This window comes from Leguminivora glycinivorella, chromosome 21 (assembly GCF_023078275.1).
Source record: "Leguminivora glycinivorella isolate SPB_JAAS2020 chromosome 21, LegGlyc_1.1, whole genome shotgun sequence".
Lineage (NCBI taxonomy): Eukaryota > Metazoa > Arthropoda > Insecta > Lepidoptera > Tortricidae > Leguminivora > Leguminivora glycinivorella.
Genome location: NC_062991.1, coordinates 8868035 through 8892729, shown reverse-complemented (window position 1 = coordinate 8892729; position 24695 = coordinate 8868035). Strand labels below are relative to the sequence as shown.

The window sequence follows — 24695 nt, the reverse complement described above, 5'->3', positions numbered from 1 at the left end:
CGTTGAGGCCAGAACCTCTAAAAGGAAATCTTCCAAAAATAAACCTAAAGTCACGTATACGCACCCTAATCCAAGCACGGCCACGGCCAGGGAGACGGCTGTAACTCATTTAAATCCTTCCGCTAACATTTACAAAAATACATCTTCCCAATCTTCGGGTCTTCATACAGGAAGAGCGCGTATGACATCTTTGATCCCTAGTACATCGAAGGAGACAACTAAAAACTCAGCTACAGGTATACTCAAAAATTCTACTACAGCAACGACTCATCTGATCTACAATCAGCTAAGACTCATGTGGGACATATGAGCAAAGATGCATTCAATCCTTATGCATCTGCCCCGAACATCAAGGAGACAGCTGTTCACGAGATCCCATCTACAGGTAAAATTAAAACTATATGTACTACTTCATTAGAAACCTCCGCTCTAGGCAAGAGTCAAGAAACAACCAACACTCATACGTTATCATCGACACATTTGCGCACACAAGTGTTCAATTCGTACCCGTCCGCAACGGGCTCGTTAAAGGAACTATCTAAGGCTCAAAAAAATTCTTTCACAAGTGCACCCAAAGCTACATGGTCTTCCCACGAATCCCTGCTTTCACGTACGGGTAAGGAGGTATTTAAAGCTCCACTACCTCCCAAAGATTTACGCAAAAATACTAATATTTCCTATGCAAATCCTGTGTGCACAAAAAGTGATGCCAAATAATGGATACATGGGCGCTACCAACAACTTATCTACTACATACGAGAACTCAGACTCACGTACTAAGGATGTGCCAAGGGAATACATATACACCACCTCTTCTGCGCACAGATTCATCAAGCTCCACATGACATTACAAAAAGAAACAGATAAACAATACATATACTACTCTTTGCGCATACGCCACGACGCAGCAAACTCTTCGTTAAACTTGCGTAGGAAAATGAAGGAACTTTTTTCTGATTCTTTACGATTTTGCAAAGAAAAAGACAAATATCAGATGTATTTGCGCAATGAGACAGCGAAGCTTCGAGCAGCCGCTACCTTACGAATACATAACACTGCAGAAAAGTTCATCAAGGAGTTAAATTCTCGCATTAGTAGCAAAATGACAAAGATGAATGCAGTATTTTCGCGATGGTGTACACAGACAATTAATAGGATGTGTGATTATTATTATTTACGTTTACGTAGCGATGTTAAGAATTCTTCTGCTCGCTTGCGCAAAGAGTCATTGAAGTTGTATGAAGCCTTGTCTTTGAGGTTGGTTAATAAGTTAGAAAAGCTCAACTCGTGTCTTTTGCTGAAATAAACAACGTTTCTTAACATACTTACGATCTGATAACACGATCGAATGGTTCAATCCAAAGAATGTCTCGACTTTGCAATGTTTTTAAATGAATGACTTGTATATTGAGCGTACATAAATATTATTTCTTCACTAATACACGGCCCGCACTACGTGTACTACGCGTACTTACTTACTTAATATAAAACGCAAAGAATAGTTCATTCATTCAATCAATATAGTTTATTATTTCATTGGTTATTCCGGTTTTTTTAGTACCCACCCGGTTTCTCCTTTTATACAGCGCTGTATCCAGAAATACTGCCTGAGAAACAGTGTACTCATACGCGTTTAATAAATAAAATACTTACCTACTGTTTTATTTATTAGAATAGGAGCCAAGTCATTGCTATTTCTAATCATGTGATCATGTCACGTGTTTGATATGAGTGACATGATGCACACTTGTGATTTAAGGTAAATAGTAGACACTAACCGCATGTAATAATGACACTTGTAGACCTTGTCTTAGATTATTAGTAAACATTTTTACTTAATTAATGATTCATTTAGGTCCGGGTCACAGGTAGGTATAGTAGAGTTAATCTTCCTTGTTATCGTACAGTCAGCGGCATAAATAAGTGATTATTTCTGTACCTTGTCGCATTTAATCGTTTGACAATTCGTATGACATTTCATCACGTTAATTTGACAAGGTATGTACAGAACAATCATCACTTAATTTATGCCGGTGACTGTACCTAATGGTACCTATAGTGACGCAAAAAACCTGCTGGTTGTATCATGTCAATTGAGTAGGGCTACCTACTAGGGATTGCAGTACCGGTACTGTTTTAAAGAACCGGGATTTTCGGTACCGAAGTAATATGGAACCGGGATTTCCCGGGATTTTCGGTACTTTCGGGACTGGTCTAATTTTTTCGCTTTTTCAAATAAAACAACATTTTTTGGCATTTTACACCCTTTATTAATATATTACCATAACCGAACCGCACCGGCTTTGCTCGGCGTATTATTTTATCTGCCTTTTTTCTTTTATAGTCATTTTCATAGTGAGATTATACCGTGCGACAATAACAAAAAATCGTGAAGAATTCCGCCTAAACCCGATTATCTGGCAACCATAGGCACCAATGGTTACCGTTGCAATACATTGCTCCGATTAAGCGATCCTCCATTACTGGGAGATGTTTAATCGCTTAGTAAAAGAAATAAGACAAATACTATTAAAGAAATATAATAATTGATTATAGACCGGCAGTAAAACCTCACAAAGTTCCCCAAACATGTAATTAGAATCAAAGAATGTAAACTAAACATTTGAAATGGTGCACTATTTTTTTACTAGTCAGAGGGAATTCTGTGCAATACCGTAATATCACAATATATGTAAACATTTAGCTTTAAAAAAAGCATGTTTATAGCACTTATCATTAAAAGTTAGACATAAGCCATTGCCGACTTTTTTTCTAGACCTACATTTATGTATCAGAGCGACAATTTCACCATACATTATTTTTTTATAAGTCGATCGGTACGTACGGACAGGGTTTCGATTGAAGCTCTTAAGCAGCGTGATTTTGGCGACTTTTAGTCATGTTTCAGTAATCAATTTATAATAAGAAAACCTTAAACATTCCTCAAGAATGGTTTACCCTTGAATCGCCGACAGACACTAGTTCGAATATTATTTCAAAGACAACGTTTCAAATAATTTCATTTCATCGACAGTTCATATCATAGAACAATCGACACAAGTAAAATCAAACCGTAGACTTTTATTTCGTAGATAACTTATTCCGAGTATACTTTATATCGTGGTATTTCATTTCGTGTTTTTTCATTTCATTTTGTTGTACATTAAATACAATTCATTTCATTACGCATAATATTATTTCAATTATGTTTCTTTCTAAAATTGTACAATTTGTAAACTGTTTGTTTGGTCACAGTTCTAACCTAACCCAAACCTACTCGGTAAGCTGGTCGTTTTTGTGTGTGGTCACAGTTCTAACCTAACCTAATTTAAAAGCCATTGGTTGTAGTGTAGGTCGCAGTTCTAACCTAACCTAAACCTACTCTGTAAGCTGGTCGTTTTTGTGTGTGGTCACAGTTCTAACCTAACCTAAACCTAATTTAAAAGCCATTGGTTGTAGTGTAGGTCGCAGTTCTAACCTAACCTAAACCTACTCGGTAAGCCGTTTGTTTCTGTGTGATCAAAGTTCTAACCTAACCTAAACCTACTCTGTAAGCCGGACGTTTTTGTGTGTGGTCACAGTTATAACCTAAGTGTTTTTGTGTGTGGTCATAGTTTAATTATGGACGTAAATATGTGATGTGCCACGATAAAATCGACAATTTGAAGTTTCCTAGAATAGAAACATCTATTAACGTGTAGTACGACAAATGAGAAAGTATTGTAATAATACGTCGAATAAATGAATTGCGATGTTTTGTAGTTCTGCTATTTGAAGTACTTTGAAACGAATCAGCGATGAAACAATATTCATTGAATAGTATTTATAATAACTAAGAAAATTTCAAATAAATAGTAGTTGAAACAAAATTACTCGAAACAATTTTACTCGAACTAAACTTTCGATGATTTGTTGTCGATGAAATGATATTCGATGAAAAGTTTGTCGGCGAAACAAGGGTACACCCTCAAGAATCACTCTATTCATAAATAGGTGAAAAACGCATAAATATCCGTTTAGTAGTTTTTGAGTCTATCGCAAAATTCGCGAACACAGTTTTATAACATGCAGAGAAATGAGTCAAATAAGACTGAGAGAGGAAAAATAAATACACAAATTAATATAACAAACCTTCACCAAAAATAGAAAACTCGACTACTGAACTGGCTAGTGGGGCTAGCTAGGGTATCGCGGTGGCTACGGCTGCAAGGCTGCCACTGCCACACGCTATTAAATAGTGATTAAGAACGAGTTACTGTATCTACGTTTATTTTTTAACTGTTTAAATAATATAAACAGAAATAAATAAATTTTGTAGCACAAAATGTCACTAAAAAATATTTCCCGAAAGTACCGAAAGTACCGGGATTTTTCAAGTTGATTTCCCGGTTCTTTGCTTGGCCAAAAATCCCGGGAATTCCCGGTACTTTCGGTACCGGTATTTCCCGGGAGCAAACCCTACTACCTACAGAATTCAGTCAATGGAAGAATCGTAAACTCTACGGACTGCAACTCAACTGCATCTTGTAAGGAAAGGGACTGCACGCTGATGACGTTACAGTAGTGTTGTGGCAGACGTTGCACCGCCTGTGTCAGCCAACAATTATAATAAGTATTTCTTCCATTTCTAGCGGTTGCTGGCAGGTACTTTTTGACATTTAGAGCCGAGTAAAGAGCAGGGTTGCAAAAAGCATAAAGACTGGCATTTGCGTATACTATGGGAAGGTTAGGTAATTTAGGTATATACCTAATTCGTTCAGTGACCTAAAATAATGGATGGAGCACGACTAAAGAATCTTATAAGTTCAGTTTTAAAACACTTTGAATTTTAGTTTTTTACACAGGTTCCTTTGATTACTGTTAATATGGATTAGTATGGATGGATAAACTATGGATTTATAATGGGCCAACAGTGTACAAAATATATTGTAATAATTATAGACAAAACTGAGTTTTCACTCTGACTGCTTTCAAAGCATAGGTACAATAGGTACTATCAGCTGCAAAAGTGCAGGGAGAAATTATGAATGAACTCATTAATAAATTCGCCATGCACTTTTGCAGCTGATAGTACACTTACTCGTTGAAAATTGTATTTATTTTCCTCTTATATTATTGGGACAAGGGCAAAAAAACTTAGCGATGAGGCGATGACTTCAGACACATTCTTCGTATCAATTTATAACGGAGCAAAAAGTTGTTAATTCTTGGAAGCGAGCAGATAATGATTAAGGAAACATTAAAGATGTGAAGATACGTTACTTTAAAATTAAAATATACATTACTAGCTTTTTCCCGTGGCTTCGCTCGCATTAAAAAGAGCCAAAAAGTAGCCTATGTCACTCTCCATCCCTTCAACTATCTCCACTGAAAAAATCACATCAATTCGTCGCTTAATTCGTTTTGCTATGAAAGACGGACAAACAAACAGACACACACACTTTCCCATTTATAATATTGAGTATGGATACCTACTTATCTATGTAGCTATACCACAGAATATATAGTACAAGCCTATACCAATATTATAAATGGGAAAGTGTGTGTGTGTCTGTGCGTTTGTCCGTCTTTCACGGCAAAACGGAGCGACGAATTGACGTGATTTTTTAAGTGGAGATAGTTGAAGGGATGGGGAGTGACATAGGCTACTTCTTGTCTCTTTTCTTCGTCATTTCCCTAAAATGAGGGTAGAAGTTTAGTTTGTATGGAGCATTCCGTAATTTTCTACTTTAACGCGAGCGAAGCCGCGAACAAAAGCTACATACCTATATACTCGTATATACAATCACGCCTGTATCCCATAAAGGGTTAGGCAGAGCACATGAAACTACTAAAGCTTCAGGGTGGCTAGCCGAATGGCACAATCGCTCACGAAACGCTCACGAAACGAAGCGCTAGTAGATATCTATCTCTATCGCGCTTGCGTATTGGCGCGACAGAGCCAGCGGCGTATCGCTTTCGTTTGGCGTCGGAGAAATGCCATTCGGCTACGGGGCCAGTGCCACGCTTGGCAAATAAGGGGTCGAAAGGAAACGAAAACTGTGACATTGCAGTGACAGGTTGCCAGCCTCTCGCCTACGCCACAATTTAACCCATATCCCATAGTCGCCTTCTACGACACCCACGGGAAGAAAAGGGGTGGTGAAATTCTTAACCCGTCACCACACAGGAACAAAAGCTAGTAGTAGATATATAATAGCTACATATTAGATATATTCTGTATGTTCATATCTAAATTATTTCCTTGCAACAGATCCTCGCCACTAATGTATGTATAAATAATACTTACGTAAAAGGTAGGTAAATGGTTATACTCGTAAGTAGGGCTGCCACTTCGAATTTAGCCAAACCCGGACAAAGATACAAAAAACCCGGACATTTGGCGTAAATCGCATTTTTTCCCCGGACGAGTCAGAATTTATTTTTAAAAAACATGATGAGATGAGATTTTTTTAACCATTGAAAGTTTGTACGAATACGGAACCCTCGGTGGGCGAGTCCGAGTCGCACTTGGCCGGTTGTTTATTATGTAAACAGATATTAGTTAATTAGTCAACTCAAATTCGCTCATACTACTTAAATTCAATGTGGTGCTTCCTTTCGTGAAAAGTGTTCGGGTTTTCCCCGGACACTTCTTGACTCCCCGCCCGGACGGCCCCCGGACGGCCTCCAAACTAGGACAAATCCGGGGAAACCCGGACGGATGGCAGCCCTACTCGTAAGGTACCGGAGGCCATATATAGAGTTAACTTTAGTTAGAACTTAGAATTAGTATATAATAGTATCAATTGTAATTTCAACTCAATTTTAAATTTTTTTAAATACCTATGTACATGTGACGTGTAAAAGTGCCCCTGTGGCCTATTTGCTGAATAAATTATTTTGATTTTGATTATTTTGATTTTTGCCAATTTCGACACCCGGGTAATTCTAACTACCTATAAGTATAAGTACTAAATATTTTCCATATTTTACACTGTTAACTGCCATAAAGACGCCATTTTTGACATCCTTCCTACACCCGATATCGGATCATTCGGATCAGACAACATGAAAACGCTCAGGGAATTTTCCCGGAACGGCATACTTATAATACTAATCCTAAAACATCAGCTACGTGTGGTCTGAGTTTAGCAATAAAGTTTTTATTGTTGTTCTTACTTACTTTACAATTGAAGGATAATAAAAACCACTTTGTGTATGATGTTACTCGGAAGAGTCGGAAGTTAAGTACAGTCAACAACACAGCTGTAAATAAAATACAGCTAAAATATATATACACACCTTAATGTAACAGGTAATAAAGTTCTGTATACATATTTGTGGCACTTGGCTGTATTAACAGCTGTGTTGTTGACTGTACGAGAAGGCACTTGATTTTAGTGTGAAGTTGTAAACACATTAGTACAAAGTGGATGCGTGATGTTTTTTGTTACGGTTTTCAATAGCATGTCTTGATAGGCTACTAGACTCGTATCGAATTTAGCACATCAAGTTATTGTTTCTGTATACTGGGGACGCTATTGCACAACACCCTGCATTTTATGATTAAGCACTGAGACTTGGCACAGGTTGTTCCTTGGGTGGCCCTGAGTAGATAAAGATCGGGAGGCATTGAGAGCCCCCCTTAATTTAGGAGGGAAGAGGGGGGGCGCCGCCGCGCTTCCTTTGAAACCATATTTCTCTAAAACTATACAAAATAGGGCATGTGATATATCATTTTCGGATAAATGAAGGACGAGGAATTCATTTTTGGAACAAAAAAAATGTATTTTAGAACAAAAATACAAAATAAAATGGGAAAATCTGAAAACGAGATTTTTTTTATACATATTATTGCACATTTTATGAAAACTGTAATGGTTTTTTCTAAATAAAAAATATTATTTAATAGCTACATTTATCTAGTTTTAGAAAATGTATAATTTGTTATAGAAATATATTATAGGACGAGTGATAAAAAATAATTTACATCGCCCGATAGGGTAATTTGAATGCTCATTTCAATAAGTTTTGTCAATGATTTCAGGTATAATCACTATTTTTAACACACGAAAGCCGTAATCATTGTATTTTATGGCTATTTTAGTGATTAATGTACTTAAAATAAAAATAAAATACAAAATTTTTTAAAAATATTAAAAATGTGATATTTTTTTTAACATTATCCTATTTTGTTCTTTCTACACAATATATATCTAAAAGCAATAAATATCAATAAAAAGCCACATTTATACAGTTTATAAAAATAATATATATAGTTTGTTTTATAAATATATTACGAAACGCGAGATAAAAAATAATGAAAATGAAAATTTTAATGTACATTTTACGTTGCATTATTCGATGAGGTGAGGTAAAGGTACTACCCGCTATGCAGTGGAGTTCGTCTAGTAATACAGAAATATACTTATTCTACTTAATAACGTTTACACATGTAGGTATATCACGACCCAGTACAGAAAATTGTAAAAGTCCTATAATATAGTTTATTTTGATTGTAAAATAAAATTGCATGTGACTTATATTGCAAAAAAAATGTCTTAATCACGTTCTCCTCTCCTAAAGCAGTTCTGCATGCATAGGCTTGAAGATTTTTTAGTTTACTAGCAGAATTTAGTTACTTCCTTTGGGCCCCCTTAAATCGGTTTTACCCATCCATAAAAGATAAAATAAAAATCGTCATATTCTTCCTTTCAGTATCAATGATAGTTAGTTATTGCGCAATAGTGCCATAAAAAATAAACTAGATTCGTATTAGCATTAAACATTAATGATTTTTGAACTAAGACATTGCTTTTGTACAAAGGAGAACCTCAAAAAATGGTCTGACTAGACGAAAACATGTGTATCGGGGCTAGATACTCAAGGCTCTCAAAAAGTGTAGCTATTTTGAATTATTCAAATAAAACAACATGAATAGTCTGAATTTAATTATGTATATGTCGCAGTAAGATAGATAAAGCCGTTATATAGTTATAACCCTAGGGATATAATTATATGTCGTAACATAGTTAAACGAAAGCAATTTATTGCTATCTTACTAGGAATATAACTATAATACGTTACTAGTTTAGTCAAATAATTATATGACTGGATTCAGTTTAGTGAAGTGATTGTAGACAGGAGTATGGCGGTGCGGCGGAGGTATAGTTATAACCCTAGGGATATAATTATATGCGTTAAACAAACAAACCACAGTGAAGAATTGTTTAGGGCAAGAATTTGTTAATTATTTCCAATTCAATGTGCTTATTCTCTCTAAACACACAGACGGATGGACAAAGTCGCGACATAAGGGTTCATTTTGATTTTTTTTGGTATAGAACTATAAAGAACCGGGACTTCCGGTTCCAGTCCCACTTAGAGACGTATTATAATTATATCCCTAGATTAAGTTTAATCCAGTGATATAATTATATAACTAAACTAGTACCTATCGTATTATAATTATATTCCTAGTAAGATGGTTATGAATCGCTTTTGTTTAGCTATGTTACGGCATATAATTATATCCCTAGGGTTATAGCTATACCTCTGCCGCACCGTCGCACTCCTACCTACAATCATTTCACTAGACTGAATCCAGTCATATAACTATATGACTAAACTAGTAACGTATTATAGTTATATTCCTAGTAAGATAGCAATTAATCGCTTTCGTTTAACTATGTTACGACGTATAATTATATTCCTAGGGTTATAACTATATAACGGTTTTATCTATCTTACTGCGACATATATATCACAACATCCACTGCATAAGCACATCAGCTCCGAACATTTAATTTAAAAAGTCTTTTTTTACGGTTGCACCTTACGCGGCACTGTTTTTTATTACACCTGCATCCGACAATTTCGAGGCATGTTTCTGCAGCAACAGGCAACGTTGCGGGCAAGTAGGCTCCCAAATCCCAATTGTTACAGACTTTCGTCCAGCCACAAGTAGCAAATAATGGCAAATTTTGAATTGGGTTTAGTTGACCCCATACATGGACACCTTGATATACCTATAACCCTTACAAAAATGGTGCAAGGCAGCTTTTGTCGGTGAAATGCTGTTAATTTGGCGGTCTTTTTTGGTTAATAACTATTTTCGGCACTCGTTAACCAAAGTACAGGACGCAGATCTGGAATAATAAATATGTCAAGTACCTAAGAATTATCCATAAATTATGCAAATCATATAGATAACTACTATTTCACAAGATGTATGTATTAGGATCAGATGTATATATCTGACCTATCATATCAATCGATCATTTCATGTAATATAAATAGTTAAATTCAGACTATAGTATAGGAATATGTTGTTTAATTTGAAGTACTCTAAATAACTACACTTTTTGAGAGCTTTGAGTACCTTTGCCTCACCTCATCGAATCATACAAGCTGACCCGTACCGTACATCAAGATCGCCCTGCCACGTCACTTTCATTATTTTTTATCTCGCGTTTCGTGATATATTTATATAACAAACTATATATTTTTATAAACTGTATAAATGTGGCTTTTTAATGATATTTATTGCTTTTAGATATATATTGTGTAGAAAGAACAAAATAGGATAATGTTAAAAAAAATTATCACATTTTTAATATTTTTTAAAATGTTTGTATTTTTTTTTATTTTAAGTACATTAATCACTAAAATAGCCATAAACTACAATGATTACGGCTTTCGTGTGTTAAAAATAGTGATTATAACTGAAATCATTGACAAAAATTATTGAAATGAGCATTCAAATCACCCTATCGGGCGATGTAAATTATTTTTTATCACTCATCCTATAATATATTTCTATAACAAATTATACATTTTCTAAAACTAGATAAATGTAGCTATTAAATAATATTTTTTATTTAGAAAAAACCATTACAGTTTTCATAAAATGTGCAATAATATGTATTAAAAAAAATCTCGTTTTCAGATTTTCCCATTTTATTTTGTATTTTTGTTCTAAAATACATTTTTTTTGTTCCAAAAATGAATTTCTCGTCCTTCATTTATCCGAAAATGATATATCGCATGCCCTATTTTGTATAGTTTTAGAGAAATATGGTTTCAAAGGAAGCGCGGAGGCGCCAGCCTTCCCCCCCTCCTCCCTCCTAAATTAAGGGGGGCTCTCGATGCCTCCCGATGTTTATCTACTCAGGGCCAGTCTCAGTGCTTAATCATAAAATGCAGGGTTCCCATACAAGACATAGCAATAGCGTCCCCAGTAGTAGTATTTGAGTGTATTTGACTTAAGAAATCAATATTTATAGCTTGCGGGGATTAAAAGTGCGTGATGACTTCGTATTTTTAATTAAAGATGAGTGTATGTTTTTTTTTAATTATGGACTCCGAAAACGGTGTTGGCCATTGGAGTGACGTCACATAATTCAAATCAACTATGGAAATTAGAGGTACTAATCTAATCTCCATCAGCAACCTCTATTGTATTAAAATTCATAGTCGTTGCTCAGCTGTGACAGTGTCAAATATTTTTTTCTAAATATACTGACGTCATGTCATAGATATTCTATAGATTAATATGGCTGATGTTGTTTTTGCCTGATCAACGTAAAAGTAAACTTTAAATATTTTTTTGCAGGTTTTTAAGTCGTAATAAAATATGGTATTATTTTTCATACTTTGAAAAAGGGTCAAGTAGCCTATTACAGATTACAACTATGTTACCATTAATTACTTTTAACTAGAACGTAAGCAATTTACGTTTATGTATGCTCTTTACGTCACAAATACGGCATTATTTTTTTATGTATAAATCAAGCTTTCAAATCAAGGGTGAACAGGCCCCGTAGCCGAATGGCATTTCTCCGACGCGAACCGAAAACGAAACGCCGCGAAAGGTAGTCTGGCTCTGTCACGCCAATACGCAAGAGCGATAGAGATAGATATCTACTAGCGTTTGTGCCATTCGGCTACGCACCCAGGCATCTTTTGGGCGAGCTCACTCCATCGAAGGCCACGTCTTTGGCTATAGTCTGTGGCCAAGAGTAAGTAAGTAAGGTATTTACTGAACAATTAATCGAAAGCATTGTTATCGTGCCCCAATTATTTTCCCTTATTTACTAAAAAGGTCACATAATACTTGATTAATTCCTTTACTTATGATCTTCTTAGCTCTGCAGCTTAGCTGAACGTTTGCGTTCTCAGCCGGCTTATCCTAAATGACAATGACGAAACGCAGTCTGGCTTTGTCGTGCCAATACGGAAGAGCGATGGAGATAGCTAGCTATACGAAAACGATATTATCGTGAGCGTTTGCATTTGTCTACGCAGGAGCTTAGACGCTGATCCGATCGTCTTGAGTTACTATGGGTGCGGGTCAATCGGCCACTTTAACACTATCTATCGTATTAAAGTACGTGCAATGTATTTTAGTGTTGACAACGTGCATAAAGGCGTGGTGCTTGATCATGCATACACAAATAAATACACGAAATCTATTTATAATCTGTATTGGCAACCTGCGTGACACAGTGGCGTCATCTTATCTCAACATAAATGCTAGCGGCGGCTGTTGGAACTAATTTGACACCATACAATTTAATACCTATGGAAAAGCCTACAAAATGAGGGCAGCACCAGTCGTGGACGTAGCAAGTACTATAAAGGCGTGGCTCTGATTGGCACAAACACACGTAATCTTTATAGCCATGTCATACAATCTAAGTGGTGGTCGTTGGCACTAATTTGACTCCATAAGCTTTAGCATAGAATAGCCTACAAAATGAGAGCATCACACGGGAATGAGCCTAAGCTCTTACTCATAATGTATGGAAGTATTATTTTCACCACACCAACTGGTAAAGGCTTTCTTTGTCATTCGGAAAACACATAGCAAAATTGCATTTTATCCACAAGAGTGCAAAGTAGCTAATTTCATACAAATTTTAACTTGATATCTTAAGCTGGCTGGTAAAATTTACCTATAAATCATGAGTTTGAATCATAAATATTGAATAAATTGATGGATCTGATTTAATTTGATGTTTTCAGTATTTCGTTCGTGTCGGTGTGGTGAAAAATGTTGTGTTTCACTCGGTGGCAAAGTACCTTCGTGCCTCGCAACGCTCAAGATTCCACTTTTAACCACTCGTTACGCTCGCGGTTTAATATTGGAATCTTTCGCTTGCTGAGAGGTTAAACAACAACTTTGCTCATTTCTAACTATTATATAAATTCGCGAAGTTTCGTAGCATATTTTTATGTGTCGATGCACGATCATAATCTTGGCTAGACTTCTGAGTCAGTTTGATTTGAGTCAAGTATTTGGTTAGTTTGCATTTGGGCTGACAAACCGGCAGGTGACAAAGGACACATATGTTTCTTGCCGATCGGATCGTGACTCGCATTGACATAGTGAATCTTTAAATAAACACACATGTAATTTATCCTTCGGATGAATCATTGTATTTTTGTTTTGTATATTAAGCAGGACTTAAAGTATACCTACCTACAATGTGTTACCACTATGCGGTCACTTATTAAAACAAATAATAATACGATGAATTAGAAATCGTTTGCGTATATCAGCAAATCTTAGCTATTTAGATTAATTGCAAAATTAATTTTCCAAAATTCGCATTATCATTACTCTCATCGCTAATACTCGTGAGCTGTCATTGCTCTTACTAGACAAGTAGTTGCACTGTACATTGCTAGAATTTTTTTTTGTTAGAAAGTTTATAAATTTAAAAGATGTATCTGTTAATTAAATTAAGGGTATGGTATGGTTAAGTTAAATAACCTTGTATTTAAGATTAGGTACGCTCCTTTAAAAAAAGCCCACTTGCTAGTAAACACACTATACAGAGTGGGACCTGTAACAAAGGCGAAGAATTGAACTGTAGGCTATTCTCCTTATACTGATCAACATTTGTTCAGTGACTTTTAAAAATTATGAAGTCTTTAAATTTTTAATTTTTCATACAAAATAAATATTAGCTTCAATGTACGCCATTATTGTTGTCATTGACGTTGTCTGTCACACTTTAGACTTAACAGAATTCGCAATACATTACCTCTTAGAAAAAACTTTCAAGGGTGATAAAAATCAAAATACAAGTTATTTTTAAAAGTCGCCGAACAAATGTTGATCAGTATAAGGAGAATAGCCTAGAGTTCAATTCTTCGCCTTTGTTACAGGCCCCACTCTGTATAACAGAGTTATCTCATGTGACTCTTTTCTGGTATAGTCTGATTAAGCCAAATACTTATTATTTCTATATTTTTACTCTTTAATTAAATCAATCAAGTCTCTAGATGCAAGTAAGTAATACCTACTAGATATGTAAGTTAAGTATCTTCATTTTTATTTTTTAGATAGGTTTAGTTTTAGTTTTCTAAGTCTAGTATAATTTATAGTATGTATTTCTTTCTAATAATAAAGAAAGTTGAAAAGTTAAAAAAAAAAAACTTCATATTATTGTCGGCAAGGAATTGCAAGTTCAGCCTATTATTTTACCTCTAAAGCACACAATTCACAAAGACATTTTTAGACTCATTGATAAGTTATTCACGGTACAAACCAAACAAAATCAGGTCACTAGGTCTAGATCAGGCTAGGTCTCAAACTTAGTCCCTAATCGATCAGCTTACGGATCTGAACCCCCGACCCGTTGACCTGGCCGATAAAACTCGCTTTACTATAAATATCATGTTTATAATATACTTGAGTACCTACATACAAAATTGTGAGTATATCCGCGAAAGAATACAATGCTCTGGGAGAGCGTGTGAGGTCTATACACCTCAAGTCCTTTTACTGAGGAGTTGAGGACTTTCAGGAGTGAAAATCATAGCAACACTAAGTATAAGGATATAGAGTCATAGGGGTAAGATCTACTTATTAGTGTTTATCTTCTAATAAATGAATTCCAACGTCATAAGTATGTAGGTACCTATGTTGTTATTTTACTAATTTGGCTAGGTATGCTGAGGCTAATTCGAGAGGTAGAGTTCAAAATTTAATGTAAAGCAATAATGAGCTCTACTTCCCCAATTTTTTTGAATTTGTGACCTAAAAAATCGGAAACTTTACAGTGAGTGAATATCATTATTTTAATTTGGAGCTTCAAATTACGTAAGTTTGAGTAATTGGGACAATTGGGTACTAAACACACTTAGGTAAATGTCAACTTTTATATGAGTAGGTATTAAAATACTTATCTTAGAATTGTTCGTACTTAATAATATAAGAATTAAGAGGTAAGTAGGTACGGATAAAACAGTATTTAAACAATTGGCAAAAAGCCGCCAAAACTCACCATCTTGCGCGCTCACGAGAAAACTCACGCAAAACACAAATATCACAATCAATTTCATATTTCGAACACAATATCACAGTCTAAAATTATTCCGAACACATATTTTCAAATCTGAAGTTGTGAGTTATTTTACACACACGAGGATGTAACGCGCGTCTTCGGCAGAGTCTTTCGTGGAATGGCGCGGGTCATAGTTGAGTGTGATAAGATCCGCGCATGTGCGTTGCGAACCATACTGGACTCGTTACCTATTACCATGCTTTCTGAGCTCAGACCAATTGAATTGTGAACTCCCGAGTAATTTATTTTTCCCCTCACTAGCTCGGAAACACGTGTTTTGTCCTTTAATACCAGCGGGTAAAAACGCATTTTATCCACTAGTGGGTAACGTAATTTGACCTTGAATAAAGTCAAATTCACTGCTTTAAAATTGATAAAAGTAGGTGAATCTAGTAAAAAAGATGATTACCTATGGAACTACTGGAAACAGTGATAAACGCGTGTGTTTTTGCGTTGTAGTTTGCCCCCTCAATAGTTATAGTGAGGGGTATTTTAAAAGTTTTGTGTTACACTCTGGTGAATAAATGTATTTTACTTCTCGTGTGTTTCAATTCCACACTCGGCGTTAAAATACTACTTTGATTCACCCTTTTATCTTGTATAACAACTTTATTCAAACTATTTCAGTACAGATGGTGTTTTTTTACGCACTAGTGCGAGAAGTGGTTCATTATATGCCAGGTCGAAACTTTGGAGTGCTCGTCCACTCGTTTCGAACTTCCTTTTTTACGCACTTGTATTAATGTACGCACTAATGCAGTGGTTTCGCTTTGTATCGCCACTCGTTTCGAACTTCCTTTTTTCGCACTTGTATCGTAATGTACTATTATTTTGAGGATGTGCAATGTACATAACTTTTATACAATTATAAAATAGGTATTACTTAAATATAATTTCTAAGTACGTTTTCACATTATGCGATATCGGATGTAGGAAAGGATCTCAAAGGCAAAAATTAAAGATGGCGCCTATTAATGTATGGAATATCGGTCCTACGTCCGATATCGGATCGGATTAATGTGAAAACGCAATAAGGCGCACATTTAGGAATCAATAATTAAATAATTATAGGTTATTATGAAGGTTTATTCTGGTTAGTTCAGAGGCGATAACTTGACAAGGAATGGGTAACAACACTGCCTCTTATAATATGATACAACTTATGTGCTTAACTAAATTGTGGCGCTTACAACCTTCTGCGAAAGAAGAGTCAATATTTTCTATGAACTGTGACATGTAGCGTAAACATGATTATTTTGCAAGCACAATTAATACCTACAATTAATAAATAGAAATGGTTTTTATGTAACACTCGTACCACAGTATAATAAAGAGTACTATCGTACAGTATGGCCACTCCCGCTCCCCTCTGAAAGCGCCGCCCGTCCGCTCTCGGTTACCTCACAGTTACCGCCTGTCAAAAACGCGACCAGTCGGCCAGTCATATCTCACTCATACAAGCATGGTACGCGTTCACCTACACGACATTAAATGTGTGCTATAGGAACGCGCCTATATATTTGATCGCCATTGTCCGAGATGTGCTCGTACTGTAAAAACCGGATAAACACCTAGGTACCTATCAGTATCAGACTCATGACACTAACTGATACGATATATGATGTAAAATAAAAGTAGTAGCAGGCTTACCTACCTACCTACAAGCTAAGGCGTTCATTCGAATGAACAAGTGGCCGAGAGACGCCACGCGCCCGGTGCCCGCCTGTGTAGTCGCGTGACACGTACAACTACTAGTGGCCTACTATTCTTCTGAGTTTTACGTAGTACGTAACTTATTACTATTAGGTAGTAGGTATTTGTCGTTTTGCGGGCAAGTGAAGGATCTGTATGTTGGTAACTTATTAATAATCTGTGGTAGTAGTACCTCTTCCTGTTAAAAACTTAGTATAAAGCAGTTGAAATATGGAAGATATGTATCAAATGTAATGTTTATTTATCTTGTTTATTTCATAATTCTCCTGAAAATGGGTCGAGGTCGAACAATAAGAACGAGTAAGTATTTAACTGTAATCGTTCGTATGTTACATGACGCATTGTTTAACTTTGAACTCTGGTCTCGAAAGGGAAAAGTCTTAAATCAAACGCCCAGTTTAATAATATACCAAAAGTACGTTTAATCGGCTGAACGGAATACCACACAGGGGCCCGTTTCTCGAAAGGTACAAGCCTTGTATTACAAGTGTGTTTCCATGACAACCCATACGATTTGACAGTTCGCGCACTTGTAATACAAGGCTTGTACCTTTCGAGAAACGGGCTCCAGGTCTTCTTGTCTTCTCTCATAGATATAAAATAACTAAAATCTCTTATATAAATTACGATAACATACCGTTAGCTAGTTGTAAATAGCAAAAGTGACATCTCTCGGGAAATTTAGTAAGCACCTAGGTAAGCGAAAACGCTTACCTAGGTGCTTACTAAATTAAGTGTATAAAAATACACGCATATCAAACTGATGGTTGCACTTTTGAAGATAATTATTAAGGTAAAAGTGCCACCGCAGCTCGACCAGTACCAGTGCTCGACAGTGTACTAGTAAATGCCACTTTCAATTTTAAGGCATTGTCAATAAATGTGTACACTGGTAATCTGGTAAGGTGCATTAGGGTAATTTCGAAAGTCGCATAAAAACCACCATTATTTCCATCATATCAAGATTCCCCTTTCGAAATTACCGGAGTATTTCTGTCATTCGAAATTACCCTAATGCACCTTACGTACTTTTACCTAAAATTATATTGCTTCCATACGAATAGTATACTTACATGAATCCAGGGTCCGTAGACAAGTTGCTAATCGTTCATGCTCCGTAGCGTTTCATAATTGTCTGTCTCTCTATTGCTTTAACACAGAGAGAGAAACCTACGACCCGGTACGGAGTGCGAACGATTAGCCACTTGCCTACGCGCCTATCTTAGCCATTAGTTTAGGAGTTTATCGAGAGATTAGAAGAACCGTTAGGTCAAGTTCATCCTGATAATGATAATATAACACATTACAATTGGCTCATCACTACATAGTATAAAACAAAGTCGCTTTTTCTGTCCCTATGTCCCTATGTATGCTTAAATCTTTAAAACTACGCAACGGATTTTGATGCGGTTTTTTTAAATAGATAGAGTGATTCTAGAGGAAGGTTTACATGTAGGTATAGTACCCGTGCGAAGCCGGGGCGGGTCGCTAGTTCATCAATATATCTATTGTTACTAGAGCAATATTTGTAGAATTCCTTTAAAAGAGAAAAATGCCGGCAACGCACTAACCTCTATGTCACGGTTGTTTGTGAGCAACGTTTTCGCTTACCCTCCAGATTGCAGCGATTCCACTCCATCCATAGTCAAATATTCATTCATGCTTCATGAATTTCATGATGTAGGTACTTGGGTACCTTATTTTTATCTAATTATAAGTAGTTAAAAGTGTTAAAACCATCTACCTCAGTAGCTACGAGTATACGTGATTTTATGAACAATGACATTTTATATGACCAATCGTTATATACTAGACGAGATAAAATTATACTTATATTATTTACCAACCCTCAACCATGAGACGTACCTAAGCATCAGATGCAATTGATATGTGTGGGTAAGTATTGAAAATTATTAATTAATGTTTATAATTAGCAGGCATTGGATGTGGAGCGTCTATGTGTGGTCTAAGGGCCCATTTAGACGGTACGAGAACTCGCGTGCGAGTTTTATTTACATTGCGGTATTTGATGGCTGTGCAAAAGTAATCTCAACAGTCCGCAATGTAACTAAAATCGCATGCGAGTTCGCACGCCGTCTAAGGCCTGATTTAGACACTTAAAAATTCATAATCTTAAAAAAAATGCGATTTAATTACATTGCTGGCTGTTGAGGGTACATACAATTTTGCACAGCCATCAAATACCGCAATGTAATAAAACTCGTATGCGAGTTCTCGTACCGTCTAAATGGGCCCTAAGACAGGGATGTTGTACCTACAGATAGATGTAGATATAATATAATCTGTTGGACTCTCTCAGGTTATACTTTCCTCTAGTGGTCTGCTGCAGTCTGCTCTACTAGGCTAGCAGAATCAAAAAGGCAAAATATAAAAATTCGTTAACAACTCGAACAATTTCGCAAAAAAAAAACTAAATGGGATTTTGCGAAAATTCTGTCTAGAGCTAGGACTAATTTAAGTAGGTATGACATTTTAAAGAGGTGTCAAGTCATGAACATCAATCCAATAAAGTGACTCGACAAAAAGTTACACAAACATTTTGGAGGGTTTTACCAACGTCAAGTTTTTGTAAGAGCACTTAATATTATATCCGAGGTCGCAAAGTAGTTCCGAGGAAGTTGACGTAAGAACAGGTTGAATCATCGATAATTCGATATATACAGTCATTATAGTCTCTTATAGTAAGATATGCAGACGTTAAACGTCGATACGAACTCTACATTGTCCCAAAGTTTCATCCTTGAGAAAATGAGGAAGGTCTGGCGGCTCCATTGAGTAATTATTACTTCGTATGAAAATCACTCCTTGGCTTTTGTTAGATTTTCCTGAGCAGTTTGTACAGTACCTCACTACACATGACGGCATTATTTAGACGAAATATTTTTAATTGCGATACGTCAATCTACCACAGCCGTTCGGCACAGCGTTTGTGCCGATCGGCTCTAAGTGTTGTTACACAAAATCAAGTTGAGGTGCCCTCTCTAGTTAACATAATCACTCAAAGGGCGGCTCGGGCTCCACTAGGGTAAATGTAGACTAGATTCATTTCTATAGGCAACGTCTATGAACTGGCGCCGATTGTCACAAATACACGTGAATCGTGATATAAGGGCCCATCTACACGGTGCGTCTTATGAAGACGTGCCTCGGCGAGGCAACGCGTGCGTTTTACTAGTGGAGCAACCTGCCATGGCCTATACCTATTTGTTAGCCGCACGAGGAAATTGCCTCGCACTGTGTAGACCGGGCTGATTTAATAAAACCACAAAATAAATTGGAATATATCTTTTTATTCTTTAAGCACAAGCATTTGTTACACCATGTTGATATAGTGTATATTTACATATGGTGCGCTACATTAGTAACTGATTAGATCGGAAGATCACACGTAACATATACTAAGATTTTAAGAGGCCTTTCTTGGGTACAATTTTTAAATCTAAACATATATATTTCGAAAACAGTCTGAAATATTTAACGAAAAATACTAAGCAGTCACTTGGTCATTTTTGCAGTTAATGGATCTACATATTTCATCATTTTTATAATAAATAAAAAAACAATTAAAACAGAGAAGTAACAACCAAGATTTTTTTTAATAGGGTCCAACGAGTTTACATAGTTCAGACTGTTGAAATAGGCACCAAATCTATAATTTCTTAAAAGGGAAAAAATAACATTTTTATTGGTACTTGTTACCCATTTTTGTAAACGAATAATAACAAGTAGTCCATAATCGCATAAGTTTATGTTAAAGTGGAGAAAATCGGTATATAACAACGACAGATCACTAGTAAACGATCTTTCCCACAGAGTTTTAGTAAAAATGTAGTTTTCCCACTATTATCGACTTTGCACATTTTTAAAAATTGCACATACAAACTTAATAACCTCAAAAAACGCCTATAATAAAATTATTTCTTAAACAACAGATGCAAAACAATCGGTATGACTTACGTCTGGTCCCATACCTATCACACCGCACCAACAAATATATAAAAATAAGATCAATAAAAATATTTCTCTTATAAACAAAAAGTCACCTATTAATATGTGAAAATATAATGTAAGGGATTAATCATGATGAATGATAAATTAATGTATATGTACAAAAAACATACTGATTTGATTATTGACATTGTGGTCATTCTATGATACTGACATTGATAGAGATATCGAGAAAATCTAATTTATCTCTCTCACTCATAGCTGCATCTCATAACTCATTCTTAACATAGATAATGCATTATTTTTTTGTCCTGCAAATAAATCTAATCTCACATGACTACAGGAATATACCTATACAATTAAAATAAAACATTATAAAAATGGTGTGATCGATTCACTAAAGATGGCGTGGCGTATACTGCCCATGCACTTTTGTCCCAATTTGTAAAATGCAAAATTGTTATTGACAAATTATCTTCGTGAATAGCCGAGTCCGCACAGCGCGGCACGCCGCGAGGCAATGTACTCACGCGGCAAACGTCCAATGTAGGCGCACGTTGAGGCAGGTTGATCGGCTGAGCAAAACGCGCGCATGCCTCGGCCGAGGCCCATCTACATAGCACGCGTGCCGGTAGAACACATTGCCTCGCGGCCTGCCTCGCTGTGTGGACTGGGCTAATCATTAAAAGCGACAGCTTTAGTGAACCGATGTTAACCATATACATAGTCTTGGAGAAATCTAGAAATAATACCATCATAATACAATTTCGGTACTGCAATACACTGAGAGGCTTTTCATTGAGATTTTACAGGAAAATAATATAAATTTATATTAATTATATAGATAATTCATAATTCATAATTTATTGCATATCATGTGGTACAAAACAGGTGTTACAATAAAGTAGGTTCACACATGAACCCTGTTAGATTGTAGTAACAACAAATTGATTTGTGACTATTTGATGTTTTGTGACTTTAAATCAGTCGTTTGCTTTCACTAAACAGTTGGTGCCTCAATGACACCGTTTTCTGAATGGATAAGTCATATATGAAAAGTAGGTACTTAAATAAATGTTTGTTACTAGTCGTTATAAATGCATAATTCATTTTAAAGTTCTTTATCGCTCAAAATATTCTGCAGGGTTAGCACATAATTATGTCGACGCGACATTAGACTGCCCGTTCTTATGTCCTTCAAATTAATACAATCAGAAAATGTGTGATCTATTCGCGGCGAGATACCATCGCGCCAATCACATGCTAGATCTGCTGGTAGCACAGCGATAAATGTTTTTGTCAGATGAACATAAGGACCAATTTTTCCTATCCTGCTTTTTGTACATAATATAGTAAAGCATGTAGTGTATTGCAGTTTCTCCTAGCACCACCCAAGACGCTATTCTAGCACGAACACCGACAATTTCTAAAGCCACGATACAACACCCAGCGTTTATGTACGATTCAACTGCTTAGTTTTACACTGCCTCAGTGTACCCTTGAAAGTACCCAACTAAAGCCTCCGCCACACATAAAGCGTTTTGATAGCGTAGCGAAATGCGCGCGCATTCCGCTCGCAATCTGCGCTCGTTAGTTCCCGCCGGCGTCCGCTGGGCGCAACGCCAGCGTTCGTCCGGCGCACCGCTATCATTGCGCTCCGCTAACGCTCCGCCTAAGCTCTCAAAACGCGCATGTGTGGCCAAGCTTTAAAGGTTTTCTGGAAGATATCGCTTTTTGTCTATAGTACCACCTGTTATTTATGTATCTATTATGTATGTATTGCCGATGAACGTTGATGCCATTTTTAATCCTCTTGATGGTTTATCACAGACTGCAATCTTAAGATTATGTGGAATCCACTCTACGACATAAGTTCTATGTATGTAATATGTGTTTACGTAGGTACCCATCCGCAAATATAGCCACATACTTGAATGAATCCATATATGTGTCCATGCAATTTTGTACCTCACAGTACATATTATACAGAACGCTAAAAGAAAGGCGTATAAGATGTTTGGGAAGTCGTTGATTGTTTTGTTGTCTACATACTCGTATAATCAATACCAATATTATTATTTTACCGTTTTAAATTTTCCGACCAAAAATTTATTTCAACACTAAAACATAAGGTACCCATTTAAAAACACCGAGTCAAATCGTACAAAATAAACGCATATAAACTCCACAACAAAGTCGGCGGTAAACGGTGCGCGTACAAATCTGATATGACACTGTAAATTCGTGTATGGAACGCTTAGAGGCTCTTGATCCATATAAAAATATGCCATAGGAATGTTGGCAAAGGTTCAGCACCCCTGATGTGTCGACCCATTGGATAGTAAAATTAAATTTGTATTAAAAATTGTTGTTTACCCCTGCTGTCTATTAGCTCGATTTTGTCCCATAAAAGTTAACCAGTATTTATTAACCAATTTTTTGCACTTCCAAAGACATATATAACTCCGTATAGACAGATAAAGTCTAAGAAAAAACGTACCTCAGTACCATACAGAAAAAGGTACGGTGGCCTAGATGGCATTACACCTTTGGGGTACGCTCAGCTAGATGGCGCTAATATTAATATTTGACATTTTAAAACATATCAAGCTAAGATTATGGGTCAAATTGTCAAAACTGAGGTTCAAAAGTTTTAAACCTGTGTTAATGGCAGTCTATATATGCACTGTGATTACACATTTACTTTGACAGTAACTCTCTATAATACTCGATCCTCTTTGACCCCTTCTAATGCCACGTCTTTGCCTTTGGCTAGTCTGTGGCCAAGAGTAAGCCCATTTATAAAAAAAATGCCTTGCTTGCCTAGACTAGTCTGGAGAATCATCAATTTCGTACATTTATTTATAGAAACAGAGTATACACATTAACTTAGGTTAATACAAGTTAAAAGTATGTTCTTTGAAACAGGCACCAAAAGTCAGAAATGATGAACCTTTTCCCAACTATAACATTTACATATATTTGAATGCCTAATACAAACATAGTTAAACATTTAACTATTTATTTCCACCTAATTCACGTAATGTACTGTTATTTAAAAAAATCTGTATATAATAATAAATCATAATTGTTTCTGGTCAAATGAAAAATAAATGTATTAAAGTGCATATTATTACTCTGACGGCGATTTCGCAAACTAAAATACTATTAGGCTGCGTCAAATCATTAAAAATATCCTAAAAAGCTTTCAAAAAGTGCTATGCAAATAATCTTATAAGACGTCTATATTGCAAACAATTCACTTAAAACCTACAATTGTGGCGTTCACAAAAGATACCACACTATCGCTTAATTAAAAGCATGAAGACACTAACGGCTCAGCCACGATATTGGTCTAAACGCGACAGCAGTGAGCGGCGGCCATACATTAGAGCGAGAAACAGCGATGGGACTTTTCATTCGCACGTACGGCTGCCGCTCACCGCTGTCGCGCTTAGACCAATGTCGTGGCTGGGCCGTAATAGGTAGAACACGGATATGCCGGGCGGTTAGTATTGAAGAAGCCTGTCGCTAGTTCTTGAACCCAACACACTTGTAGATGGACGCTCCTATAGGGGACTTGTCTGTAGTTAAAATATTTTATACCATGCACGAAATAAAGCATCAGATAATTATAAGGAAAACACGGACAGGAGTTATTTTTAAATAAAATTT

The 24695-nt window shown here is 36.2% G+C and overlaps 1 protein-coding gene across 1 annotated transcript in view; it reads right to left on the bottom strand.

The window, feature by feature from the left end:
• Nucleotides 1–15469, bottom strand: part of LOC125237580 (latent-transforming growth factor beta-binding protein 4-like) — a 37718-nt gene extending 22249 nt beyond the window's left edge. The window contains exon 1 of the mRNA XM_048144710.1: nt 15279–15469. Within this exon, the coding sequence (XP_048000667.1) occupies nt 15279–15336 (58 nt within the window). The 5' untranslated portion in view covers nt 15337–15469. The remainder of the gene's footprint in view (nt 1–15278) is intronic.
• Nucleotides 15470–24695: the final 9226 nt, after the last annotated feature.